We start from the raw sequence: 13,953 nt of genomic DNA on the forward strand, positions 1-13,953 counted from the left end.
TGTGTGTGTGTGTGTGTGTCTGTCTGTGTGTATATGCATGTATCCCTTTCATTGATTTTTATACATCATAAATCATGTACATCATGCAGCTCCACACCTGCATCTTAGTGTTGTTTCTTCCAGCTTGTATGCTGTGGTGTATGTGTGCGTATGTGTAGGCGTGCTTCCTGGGAGGCTCGGGAGGTCGGGGCAGGCAATGATGATGAGCACACACTACAGGGGAAAATAATCTCTCATTACCCAGAATTCCCTGATGCTACGATGCGCTGGTGAGCGCGACTAGATTTGTCCCACAGGCAAAAACGAGTGGAGTCACTCACTCGATTTATTAGACCATTCCAAACTCCCCTGCCCTCTGCCTCCCCTGCTGTTACCACCCTGTTCAACTCCTTCCTATCATCACTCCGTCTCGCACTCTCTCAGTCACCTGCTGTCTTCCATATGTTCTTAGTCCCTTGCCGGCTTCGCACTTTTTTTGGGAACTGGATGGAAATATCTTATTAAATACTTATCTTAAAAGTTTGTCTTTAAAGTGTGTCATCTGGAACGCTTACTTTGAAGAGTTTGACAGTTTTAACTTTAGCATTCATTTGTGTTCTTGCAGAGTTAGATAAGAAAATCAATGCCTCTCTTACATGTGCTCAACTCGAACCTGCAGTCTTGCTGAGTACAGCATAAAGACTGGAAACATGAAACTTCTAGACATCTAGTGTGGCTCTCACGGTGATGAAATAAGCCTATAGAAGCACCTTTAAACTTACTGTCTATAAATTTTCTTTTAATTTTAATGGGTAGAAAAACTACAGAAAATGAACAACACTTTATTTTATGAAGGGTTATGGAAGATCTTTTGTCTGCACACTCACATCCAAACTCAAACCCAAGAAAAGGTCTACACATTTATGATATCCTCCGTTCATTTGTTAACTCCCATCTTAAAACCCTGAATTTAGCATTAACGTTGGTACCTTTGTTTTTATTGAGCTAGAACTATAAAATTTCAATTAGAAAGTTATGAGGCAGTTTTAGTAAGCGTGACTATCAGTGTGCATCCAGTGTTAGCATACAAATGCATACAGAAACTCACTCCCCACATCTGGGCAGCCTTCTGGTACAATTTACAAAGTAAGCCATATTTTTTTGTAAGATAATTGATAAAAATGCTTCACAAACAACCAACGCTAAAGACGCAATATCTAGTTCAGTGAATGAAATTAGCTTAGGGTATGTCATCAACTTGTGGCCTTGTCGATACACACATTACAGAAAGTTACCTTGCCCAATGCAACTTTAACCCTTATTATAACAGGGTGAGTTATTGAAAAATCTCTGCCTGTAAAGTTGTGAGAAAAAGACAGCCAAAACCATTTATGTATCACAGGATAAACATGATTATTTATAAAGTCTGGTATTTTAAAATGGGACCATATAGCCTCAAGTGGACATTAGAGGAACAGTTTTCTTTTTTTTTTTTTTAAACCTCATTGTTATCTTCATTTTTCAAGTTGCTGATTGATAAAATCTGATTTTTTTTTTTTTGTACCAGTGGTGGTTCCACACTCTACTCAAGTGGCGATGCTAATCAGTGTATCCAAAGGATACAGCTTCAATTGCATTCCTATTTCCCTAAGAAGGTTCTTTAAAAAATAAAATCCTCTGTGCATAGTGTATCTGAAGCTTGGGTTGCATGAATGATGTCGTTATTTATTTATTAGTTTTTTAGAGAGAAATTGTTCGTGTGCAGCTTAAAGACACATATTTATACATATATGTGTGTATTTGTTGTATGTATTGAGATTTGACCCAGATTTGTACACTTTTGTTTTAGGGGTTTAAGATAAAATGTTTCGGAATGGCAGTTCAAACATCATCACTGATCACCTGCTGTGCTAATCCCTTGATTTTGCCACGCATTCTCCTCCTGTGTCTGTGCCCTTTTCTCTCTTTCTCTGTCGGTCGTTCTCTCCATCCATCTGGGTATCACTGATCCATCCAACAGAGTGAAGAAGAGCTGTGGAAATCCCACCTCACCCATCATAGCCCCTTGACTTTCTTTATTTGCATACAAACATATTTCAGCTTGTAGTTAGATGTCAGGGGTTTATAGAAGAATACAGAGTATAATCACGTCTTATATCCTACAGTGATTCAAGATTTATGCTTGGCAAATAGGAGAATGAGATGCATAGATTCTGGAGTCCTGTGGGAGATTTGGTGACAATCTATTGCAAATGATACAGCATTAAAAAAAATCATTGTTCTGCTGGTGTATTTGATAGATTATAGTGCTCTATTGTAAAAATGAGATATTCCTGAGCCAGAACTATCTGCCTTGTTGTGCAGGATATAAGGCTCATGACTATGATTACTAATAAGTCACTGTGTAATTTTTCTAAGCTAAAATAAAGTTGAAATTAATAACTGTTTAAAGATTTTGTAACGTGTGGCTAAATCACAGGCTGCAAGACTAAAAAGGTCGATTGAATCGCGGCAACATTTGGGGTTTGTTGAGGCACGCTTGGCTTCATGACTTCTTGGGTTTATCTGTGAAGAGAAGACATAAAAAAACCCGACACACAGTTGTTACTAGACTGCAACAGCTTCACAATCACCCCATGAAGGGATTTGTGCAATTTTTTCCGTGTTGCTACCTTAAAGCTGTAAAGCTTGATGTGCTTTATGGCTGCGACTCCCACTGATTGTGCTGAGATCTCATTTCACACATGAACGTCTCTCTCTGCTGTGTGTGTGTCCATACACTCCGTAGTTAGTGCCTTAACATTACACTTCTGCTCGCCCTGGGCTACATCACACAGTGAAGGAAGGGAATGGGATAGACAGATAAATGAAAATGTAGGGGAGAAAGTGGTGCAGGAAACCACTGAAAATGAAAAAGAAGAGAGAGGCCTTTTTCCCCACACTTTTTTCATGCTTAATTCTATTTTAAATCATAATTAAATGCACTTCTGTATGTAGAATATGTTGCACAAGCATGAACTACTTGTGGACAGAAATCTTTAGACTTTTTTTTGTTAATTTAGTGTGATTTTAAATTATTAGTACTGAAAATCTTTGCTTTGCAGCTATATTAAGCCATATTTCTATGCAATCCAGTCTTATCACAATAAGCTTGATTTCACGTTTATTGTAACTAATTACAGTGATGGTAATTAGTTACAATTAACTTGAAATTAATTGCCAAAACAGCAACATCAGAAGTAGAAAAAAATTGCAAATTTGATCCCTAAATATTGAGTTATGGTGCATTCAACTCGTTTGTACCTACAAAGCTGGAGACAGTAAAAGTCGGCCCTCTGGGTGCTTGGAGCTAGATTTATCACCACTGGGGCCCTCTGATGATGAGGCCGTTTAGTGGGGTCCCTGTAGTCCTCTGCTGATTAGCGCCAAACATCTTCCCTAATAACCTAACAAGAACAACGCCTCAGGACCACATGCCGATGCACACAGGCAACTGTGCACATGCACAGATACACATCCACACCTCCGCTGAGATTAAAAAAAAAAAAAGAGCTAAGGGTTACCCATCCTCCTCTTCTTTTCCTCAAAGTCACCGGTCTCTCCTCTGCTCCAGCCATCATTTGGCATCCCTTGCTATTTCTGGGATGAGACCCCCTCCCACCTTATGTCTTCTCCTCCACTCCGTATCGCTGCCCTCCTATGTACTGACACTATGAACAAAATTGAGTTGGTTATGGTTCAAGAGTCCCGCCACCCTACATAAAGTTGGTCTCAACATTAATATGATATAAGACAATATGAATATATGAATACAAACAGGAGAGTATGCGATACCAGTCTTCTGGGGATAAAGAGGAGAGGAATGAAATTGAGAACAGAATTTATGACGCAGTGTTTTAAGCAGTGGGGTTGATGTTATAGACAGAAATCAACTCTGAGGATTGTTTCCCTGTAGTAGTTTACACATTTGTATGTTTTGGTTTTTTGAGTAGTTTATATTTTGTTTATATGTATAACTGAAAAGCATGAAAGGAAGTGCAAAAAATAAAATCAGATAAAAAGTAAAACCCCTGCATTCGAGGATGCAGTCCCCTGATTTGCTAGCTTAGGCTTATCATTGCACAAAAATAAATGTCATTTTATTTAAACTTTACTCACCATTTTTTAGTTTTAATAGGACAGATTGAAGGCTAGGATAAAACACAGCATTCACTGTGTTTAAAATCCTACAACTAGAGACGTTTATGCAACAAAAACAGTGTGGAATTTTTTAAAGCTGACAGTGCAGAGGCAGTGAGAGTCCGACAGTAATGGACCTGCTGTGCACACCCGCGATACTATTCCTACTACACCGAAGCGCCCATATTTCTAATATTTGAGTTCCAGACTCAATTTTAATTTACTAGTTTTTATTCAAGTTTACGAAAGGCTATTTTACGGAGCACAAGTGAATGCAACGCGAGAGTCCCGCCGTGACGTCACGTGGAGCCTTTGAGTCATGTCAGCTGAGGGAGGAACTTCGACAACAGAAAATCAACCAGGAAACAGAGGCTGCCAAACATCCACCGTCTCGGTCTGACGGATAAACGGCGGCGTTAACAACAGGCATCACACAACACATTAGTACAGGATTTATATTTTGTAATTAGGTTTGATACACAGCAGCAACATGGCTTCCCTGTTCAAGAAGAAGACTGTCGACGGTAAGTTTGCTCAGGGTGAAAAGCTAGCTAACTTGTTTTTAGCCCGGTTGGTCGTACAGCTTGTTCTGTTGTTCCCGTGTTAGATGAGACGTCCCAATTTAACTTGTTTTACCTGTTCTGAGTCGAGCTGAGTCACACTGCTGCCCTCGACGCGCTGCTGAACTTAATGTATATATGTAGCTGTTTTACAATGTAACCTTTAAAGAAAAAAATGCGGTGTTAATTGTTACAAGTATCCTCTTGGTTTCTTTCCTTTGAACTTCACCTGTAATCGTTAGAGTTACAGGCTGTGTAAAGGTCTGTGTATACACTCCGTTACACCATGGTTTCCAATGACTTAGAAACGGCAAACATAAGCCTTAGTTGTCATTAAGTGTACATGATATTTTTCCCTGTATGATTACTTTGCGTGTGTCGTAAATACGCCTATAAACTTTAATTTGGTTAACTTACTGTCAGTTTGTATCCTACACACAGACTGAAACTAATGCCTCATTGTGCTGTGACTAAAATGACGTCAGTTTTGTGACAAAGAGTGCAATAAAATTGTGCAATGGAAAGTGAAGCTGTTATCATATGAAGTTAAGTCATTTAAAGTGGGCTATATTCAGTTACAAAAAATGTCAAAATTCTGAATAGCCTTTCAGTCTAAAAAAGTGAGTATTTCCCCCCCCCAGGCTAGGTAACCACCTCAGAAGGTCAGAATGGAAAATCAGTCAAACTTACATCAAAATTAATGAATCAATTATTCACTCTCGGATACTAATTATATTAACTCCTAGGGCTGGATTTCAAGAGAAAAGGCGGACCGTGCCTCAGCTCTTTGGACCTGAAACTTATTCTTGTGGAGAATTACAAAGAAAAAATTATCAACTTTGTATTTTTGGGTTTAAAAATAGACTCTACTGGTTAAGGCAAATCTTTTCAGAGCACTCCCTGTTTACTCCTCCCATTGTTGTCATTCTAGTTTCACCCATACCGATCATCTGCATACTGTACTCACAGTGCTCTCCTGCCTCCACTCCATTTCAAGGCGCTGTCAGGTCTTCTCAGCCGTCCCCCATCCAGTACATTTCTTTCTTTTCTTTTTGTTTGACATCTTTTGCGCTCTGGACACAGGTTTCTCGTTGATGCCCTGGGTTTGGATGTGGGTCGTAGTTTCTGGTTATTTGGCAAATTTAGTAAAGGGGGGGTGGGTTGATCACCCATATTTGTAGGACGATATCCCTCCCTCTTTGAGACGTTGGCGGCACGTCACCTTATACGTATACAAGCATCGTTCTCTTAAGTGGTCCAGCATATTGACGTATCTCGATCAAGTTTGTGGGTGTTGAACTTTTCAGCAAGAATAAGGTTTTTGGGTTTTTTTGTTTTTTTTTCTGAAAGTGGTCAATGTTTTTTCTTTTCTTCCCAAAGTAGGACATTTCCTATTATATAGTAGCTCATGAATATAGACCGGAGTTAGCTATTTAGAAGTTTTCTTCTTTTTTGTTGTTGAGGTTTTTTTTATAATTCTTTCATTCATTCATTTATTTAATGAATAAATGAATCCAGTGCACATCTGTCTTTCCTGGATGAGGGATCCACCCTTTTCTGTTTTTTCAGAGTTTTTTCTTTTTTTGTTTTTCTTTTAGTTTTTCCTCATTGAAGCCTCATTGAGGCTTGAACTCTAAAAATAGAAACCAGTTCAAAGCCCTTTGAGGCAAGTTTGTAATTTTGAGCTATATGAATAAGACTGAATGAGAATTCTTTGATTCATTTATTCATTACTCTATTTATTCTTGATTCTCACCTTTTCTGTTCTTAAGGATTTATTTAGATTTAGAATTACTAAAAGCTTCCTGCGTTTTAATAACAGAAAAATGGAATGGATAAATCTCAAAACTATATTTAAGTCTTGAAGTAAGGTTATTGTTACACTGATTAACTGGGTCATCCCTCAGTCACACAGATTACTGCCTGACTTCATAGTCATAAATTATGTCACATGATGCCACTTTGTGTTTGTGTGGGTGGTATAGAACTGACACTGTATTGGCATGAGCTGTCCAAGCATTTCCACAGTTGGCAGTGTCAGCATGCTCTCAGTGTGTTACTGCTCTGAGATATTTCACGTGCATCTGGGCGCAGGGTCAAACATGATTACTATTGAGGCAGTGGCTGGATGTTTGAGATTTCTTCCAATATTTGGCAGCTGCTCGGGAACCATCCTTTCTAATGTTCCAACAGCCTTGATGTTGAACAGAAAGACAAAAAAGATACCACACATGACACATACTGAGGGCATAGGTGAATATAAATAGATTTTCTTTTAGAAAGAAAATATGTTTGTCTTAAATTTTTTGTTGAACAAAGATCGTTGTAAAATCACACATATTGATAGTCAGTCAGAGAGGGTACGTTTACATTGGAAGTTCAGTGGTTTGAGCCACAGCTGCTCTAGTTTGCATATCTTGCATCCTTAGGGCAAGATACTAAACCCCGAATTGCTATGAGTGCATCAAAAGTGTGTAGGTTATGAGTAAAAAGCACCTAATTGCATAGAAAAGGCATAAAATGAGTGCTTAATAAGAGTAGAAAAACACTATATACTGTATATGTTTCATCCAACTTATCAGACATTTTTTTTCTTTTCATTTTGTAAGTCAAAGGATTGTGGGGTGTTGTACCATCACCAAAATTCTCGCTCTCTTAAACCTTTCTAATTCTTTTCTGAAGATATAATCAAGGAGCAGAATAAGGAGCTGCGCGGCACACAGAGGCAGATCACCAGAGACAGAACAGCGCTGGAGAAACAAGAAAAACAACTGGTAGGAAGCATGCAGACAATTAAATATAAAAGCTATGAGGAACAAAACTATGTGCATTCATAGCATTTCTTTTTTTTTGTAGATTTCTACATATTGCATCAAAGCCCTTTTAGGACCCTCTGATTCCCCAACCGACACAATCCCAGCCCCAGATGCATATTAGATTGTCTTTCTACAATCTATGATTGTGCCCGATTGGCTAATGGGGTTAAATGAATAGACAAGCGATTTGGTGAGGTGGCTCTGCCTCAGGCAAGTGAGCCTATCTCTCATACACTCTCACAGAGTTAAACAATTAGGCTACATTCATCGTCGCACATAATCTAGAAGATGAAAGAAGCTGACTGTGTCCTCTCCTCAGTTGTGTTAAGTAAATATCATACAGGACATAATTACCTCCCTGGGGAATGAACATTCTTATTCTACATTAATGTCTTCCGTTAATTAGTCTCATTTTAAAAGCTTTGTTGCAGATTCTGAATAAAAGATTAAGACAAAAAAATGGAAATGACCTATATCTGCATTTTTTAGCACGATAGAATCTTTTTTTATTTTTAAAATATTTGTGCTGCACAGCATTTGGCCGCCTGAAATGTTACTAACAGCTGGATTGAGGCTCCTTTAGCAGCACACTGTGCATCTGTTGTTCAGAAAAATCTTCAGCACTGGGCCTTGTTAATGCATTAAGGTTCCCATTTGCTAGCATGCAAAGCCCAACAGCCTCACAGTTGTTCCTGCACTATCTATCCATCACAGCCCCACCTCCTCCACCCTACCCTGACAGGCCAGTAAATAAGACATTATAAGCTTCCCGTCAGCATCAGTTCGTCGTACTCGTCTCTCTTTCCCCTGTTAATGCATTCTTAGTCTTTCTTTTTTCTTTCAGATAACACTGCAGCTGACAATATTATTGCCTTTTTTTTTGAACTAGGTCTGCTCTTTTCCCCCATGGCATTATTTGAATTGTTTACAAGCAGGGAGATACAGGTTGAACTCAAATGACCTGCTGAATGTGTGTCTGCATTAGAGAAAGGCACAGATGCATACAGCTGAGCGAGGAAAGCCTTTAGCTTTATCAAACATTAATAATTGATTGTAATTTCCTGAAGAGAATGCTTTCAGCACATGTACGATAACTAAAAGACGTATTGGCTGGCTCATCGTAACCTGGAGCTTCTCCGTTGTCTCTCGGGAATCGTGCCCACACACAGGATCCCTGTGGGGCTCGGAGTATTTTTGGCTGTGTACTGAAGCTAAAAGTGTATATGAGTAACAACTGATCTGGATGATTGTGTTTACAAATTTGTGTTTACAAACACAATGGTTTCTCTGGGACTCGGTGGATGTATTTGTTTTATGCATAAATATATATTTTTAATATGAAGAGTATCCCTAAAGTCCAATAAAATGTTTTATTTAGTGTATTATCAATGTGTTCTATATTAAAAATAAAAGCTTCTGAGAGAAATTGCAGGTGCCTAAAAGCTCCGTCTTCCCCGTATTTTCATTTTCCTGAACCTCGGGCTGGCTGTGGTGTTGAAGGTGTCGGGAAATCAGTGGCATTAATTGACATTTCTCAAAACAAAGTAGTTTCCTGGCTTCAGCTAATCTGCAGCATGTTGTTTTAGAAAGGCCATCCCTGAACACTCAATTTTACTCAATTTATATGGGCAAACACAAGCACATCAGCTCTAAATATAATGCTTATTTACAATATTAGGCAGATAACCAGGAGACAATGGTGCATTTCAGCAGCCTCAATCAATTAGTTCCAGATGTGGACAGTATATCTTAATGAGAATTTTTGATTCCCTGTTTTCTGCCAGTTCTTAGAATTTTCTTTTATGTTATGTCTATACTCACGCTTGGTAAATTTGCACATTGACCATGCATACACACACTCATAATGCCAAAAAAAAAAAAGACAGAGGTGAGGAGTCATATCGTATTCTTCTTTCCTTCTCCAGGAAGCAGAGATCAAGAAAATGGCAAAGAGCGGTAACAGGGAGGCTTGTAAGATTCTCGCCAAGCAATTAGTTCAGCTGAGGAAGCAGAAGACCCGGACGTACGCTGTCAGCTCCAAGGTCACCTCCATGTCTACGCAGACAAAGCTCATGAACTCCCAAATGAAGATGGCCGGTGCCATGTCTACCTCAGCCAAGGTAAAATGCTAAACCCTGTCAATCAGTACAGCTCATTTTGAATTAGAAATATGGATACAGTGCAGCATATACAAAGTGAACAAGTCCCTACTTCAACATACTTTGTGCCATTGCCGTTAGACAGTCTGTATGAACAAGGTGTTGCTATCTAATGGAAAAGTTAAATTTGTTTTCCACACAAGCTAAGTTCAGTGTGTACACACATTAATATTCTAGTGTGGCAATTAAAGTATTAATGTGGGGTCTGTTCATGTTTAAAACCCGAGCCTTGTAGCACTGTTGTTAATGAAGTATGAGAGGTACTAATTGGCCAGGAGCGATGTACTGTACAGAGTCACACTGAGCAAACATAGACAGGTCAAATATAATTAGGCTTTAAATTAATGGCGTGTGTTCAAGTTTACGCGAGGCTGTGGCTATGTCACAAAGAATGTGTTAATTATATTCTGTCAGATACGCATTTTGTTTAGACACAGACGCACACAGGAAAGTTGCAGCTTTGATGTGTCTTCAGTAGAAAGTGATGCATTCTCCATCACCTTTCTCCTGAGCTTTAGATTTGCATGATTTTGAGAAGCTTGTCAGTTGAGACGTTGATGTATCAGGTATTGTGTCAGACTCAGGTCTGAAAGTAGGCCATGTTTGTGCTGATCTTTCACAGGAAGTTGGTCTGTCTTTAGGACTCGCATAATTCTGTAAAGATAAATGATATCAAAGCAAATTTACTTGAGGTTGAGGATCGAATATTTTGTGAAATGTCTAAAGTTTAAAAGGTAAATTATCTCGAATAGTTTGTGCAACTAAAGTTCATGCTATCATGTTGAGCATAATTAGAGGTTTCTACATCGTGAAGAGTGTTATTTCTTGGCAGTAGCACCTAAAAAGATAGATTCTCATACGTTCCTTAAATGTTTGCAGACAATGCAAGCAGTGAATAAAAAGATGGATCCACAGAAGACACTGAAAACCATGCAGGACTTCCAGAAGGAGAACATGAAGATGGGCATGACAGAGGATATGAGTAAGAACACAATGCACTTGGCAAAACAAGTTTGGGAAGATATATGGGAATAGTGTGAGAAGTGATGTGTGCTGCAAAATATGCAGCAAAGGCAAAATATGTTTGTGGGATGTTTTTCAGAAGAAACACTGACGCTTGTTTTTGTTTTTTTTGTATGCAGCAGCCGTCTTGCTCTAAAGTCCAAACTTGTGACTGGAAATCAATTTGACTGACTTTTCTGTCCTTATCTTCTTCCTTCCTGTCTCACTATCTGTTCAGTCAATGACACTTTGGATGAGATCTTTGAAGAATCTGGAGATGAAGAGGAATCTCAGGACATTGTCAACCAGGTTCTGGATGAGATTGGCATTGAGATCTCAGGGAAGGTAAGAAATTCAAAAACCACATCTCTCCTACATCCATCAACTTTATAGACATCACAATAGCGCATAATGCCCAAGTAGAAAAACAATCTTAACATTTTACCATTTAGTCTCAGATTTAACTGCACATTTTCAGATGTAGATGCACTTAATGGAGCACACAGCCCCTAGCAAGATGAACAATAAATGGTCCACATGGCTTTTACTCTGCTTTTAAAATGTATTCCAGCTGCCACATGGTGGGGCTAGCCCTCAGCTCTTCTAGCTCTGTTCCTTGTTTTTTTCCCTCTTTGTAACTGCCAGGCTGTCCGTCTGCCGTGTGTCTGGCTCCCCCTGGGGTGCTGCATGAGTTATTACCTCACACAAAACAATGCACAAACCGACAAATCTCCCAAAAAAGCCCCCAGCAGGAGTGGCAGTTTTTAAAAAAAAAAAAAAAGCTCATCAGACTGTCTCAGGGTTTTTTGGGTGGGGTTTTTGTTTTGTTTTGTTTTTGTGGGTTTTTTTTGGGAGGGATAGAGACACACAGGATGCTCTTTAAAAAGTAAAAGTAATCCAACGGCTTCATAAAATAACAAGATTCACAAACTACGGTAGTTTGGAAAATCTACCATAATAAAATAATCATCCATATGTTACTTCTATTGTTACTGGGATAATTATGTGTCTACTGATAGTAAGTAGTCAGCTGGGAAGCTAACAAAGGCTGTGAATAGTTTCAGTTTTTTTTCTGCAAATAAAAAGTAACCGGCATAAAATTAATCATGCCTTTTGGTGTCGAGTACCAGATTGTTTCAGCATCTTTTATAGGATGCAGTAATTGATCTTTAACAAACCCAAACAACTGCACTTTTTATGTAAAGTAAACTTTACAGTTAATTGACAAAATTGTGACTCAGTTTGAACAGTTTTTTTTTTTCTTTGTTTTTGAGTGTCAGCAAGCAGCTGTACATCGTAGACGGTCTCGAAACAAGTAGCAGCTCTGTATTTTGAAGTTGATGTGGCTGCTAATGGGGTTTTCTACCCATGTGTGATTCCAGATGGTGAAAGCTCCAGCTGCAGGAAAAAGTGTCCCCGGTGCTGCTGCCTCCTCCAAAGCCACCATCTCTGACGACGAGATTGAAAGACAGCTCCGAGCTCTGGGAGTCGACTAGGTTTCGTCTTCGTATTAATGTTCAAATTGTTAGAAACACTGGTTTTGTCATGGTTCGAGCGTACACACTCACACACTTACACACACTCACACACTTACACACACTCACACACTTACACACACTCACACACTTACACACACGCACACACATACACATACGTTTATTAACACATACATATTGTCACATTCGCCTTAGAGATCATTATGGCAGAACATGTGATCTATTTATGTGAAAATAATATTTATTACAACATCGAAGAGGCCACATCTCAAAGGTGGACCAGCAGTTGATGTTTCACCTGAAAAACTGATTACGCTGTTGTTTACCACCCATCTGTCTTTATAAGGGCTACAAGTGTATGAGATCTTGGAATTGGCTTTTCCCTTCTGGTTTTTTGGTCAATCTTGAATTAGTCCTATAATCTCGGTCTGCTTTTATACGATTGAAGAAGGATGGTCTTTCTTCAGGAAGTTTTAATGAATAAAACATGGTAATTAAAAAGCAGCTTTGGGGATGTCAATAAGCAGATGGAACTTGTATTTTTTTCCAACTCAGACTATTTATGTGCTATCTTTGTTGCCATTGGTAAAATTAAAACCAATTGAATCCACTTTCTCTGAGGCAAACTTTCCATTTTAAGGCATTCTTTTGTCAAATTTGCAATGTTTTATGGATAAAATGCCTCTGTTTGATTTCTTTCTCATCCTGAGATATTCGAGATAAGACAGACACTTAATCATGCTAACTAGCTAAATCATTACCAAGATTTTTTAGGTTTGCCACCATAGGTACTGCAGACAGACATATGCATGTGAAACATGTAACTAATATCTTCGGGCTGGGGTCAGGCTTTCAATTTACGTGCATGAAATGAAAAGACAAATTGATCCGAGAGCAAACTGGCTAGCATTTTTGTGATATTGTACAGATTATAAAATTAAATAAAGTTGAGATTAAAAACACAATTTAGGGCTAATGAAAGACTGGCATGTCAAAGAGATTTCAATCCATAATTAAAGCCAGAGGCTTCTGGGTTGACGTTTGATTTACACAGAGATCGTAAGGTGGTACTGATCCTGCAGTCCCTCTACTCTTTCAGCTGCTGTGCAGTTGCTGTCATTTGTTTTTTTTGTTTTTAAGCTGCCTCACTCACAGAAACACAGACACTAAAGGAACGAAATGATGGAAACGTTTGCTAATATAACACTGTGATTGAGGAGATTTCTTCTCTTCTCCAGCTGAAGCAGGTTTTTCCTTTACAGTAATTTGTCAGCGTCAGCCGTTCCAGGCTTCGTGACAGTGACAGCCATATCTGCTCAACGTTTTATCTGTTTGTGCCCCCTCGTTTAGACTCCCTTTGCCAAAATAAACCGAATAAGATTCATTCTTGCGTATGTCTGAAATCTACAAGTCATAATTCTTTGAATTTTTGTCAAAAAAATTTGTTCCTTAACCTTACACCAATCTGTTGTGATTGAGAACAGAATCAGTTAACAGACATTTTTTGAGTGCAGTTCTACAATAGGATATTACCATGCATTTTGTGTATGTATACTCATTTTGTTTCCTTCTTATTGTAAAGTGTAAAGGGTGTATGGCTTTTATAAGGAATAAAGTTTCCTCAGGTATGATCGGATCTTTTTTCATTTTCAGTCTCCACTTTATCCCCCCCCCCTTCTTTTTCATTAAAGTTGTATTCAAGGTTTTTTAAGGCTTCGCTTCAAACAGAGCAACACAAAGAGGTATATATCTTTTTTGCTGT

General features: G+C 38.6%; 1 protein-coding gene and 1 long non-coding RNA gene across 3 annotated transcripts; one reads left to right on the top strand and one right to left on the bottom strand.

Moving 5' to 3' along the window:
• Positions 1–757: 757 nt before the first annotated feature.
• LOC113008097 (uncharacterized) lies at positions 758–4,468 on the bottom strand. The gene is made up of 2 exons (XR_003269985.2): positions 2,652–4,468; positions 758–2,544 (listed from the first exon to the last, which is right to left on the bottom strand). It is a non-coding gene; the product is annotated as an uncharacterized LOC113008097 (long non-coding RNA).
• Positions 4,454–13,827, top strand: chmp2ba (charged multivesicular body protein 2Ba). 2 transcript variants are annotated; one of them, XR_013902523.1, is made up of 7 exons: positions 4,454–4,682; positions 7,401–7,492; positions 9,460–9,654; positions 10,573–10,675; positions 10,934–11,040; positions 12,078–12,253; positions 12,290–13,827. XR_013902523.1 is itself a non-coding variant. In XM_026145256.2 (6 exons), the coding sequence occupies exons 1-6, from the start codon at positions 4,649–4,651 to the stop codon at positions 12,189–12,191; spliced, it is 645 nt and encodes a 214-aa protein (XP_026001041.1). In that variant the 5' UTR covers positions 4,454–4,648; the 3' UTR covers positions 12,192–13,827. The 2 variants fall into 2 exon arrangements, 1 of the variants encoding a protein (XP_026001041.1); XM_026145256.2 differs by having other exon boundaries at positions 12,078–13,827.
• The last annotated feature ends 126 nt before the right edge of the window (positions 13,828–13,953 follow it).

Source organism: Astatotilapia calliptera, chromosome 16 (assembly GCF_964374335.1).
Source record: "Astatotilapia calliptera chromosome 16, fAstCal68.1, whole genome shotgun sequence".
Taxonomy (NCBI): domain Eukaryota; kingdom Metazoa; phylum Chordata; class Actinopteri; order Cichliformes; family Cichlidae; genus Astatotilapia; species Astatotilapia calliptera.

What these genes read in the sequence shown, in the direction of transcription:
- chmp2ba (XM_026145256.2), top strand. Translation starts at nt 4,649, where the DNA reads ATGGCTTCCCTGTTCAAGAAGAAGACTGTCGACG. An exon ending in CAAGAAGAAGACTGTCGACG is followed by an intron (nt 4,683 to 7,400) that starts GTAAGTTTGCTC and finishes TCTTTTCTGAAG; the next exon opens with ATATAATCAAGGAGCAGAAT. An exon ending in CCATGTCTACCTCAGCCAAG is followed by an intron (nt 9,655 to 10,572) that starts GTAAAATGCTAA and finishes AAATGTTTGCAG; the next exon opens with ACAATGCAAGCAGTGAATAA.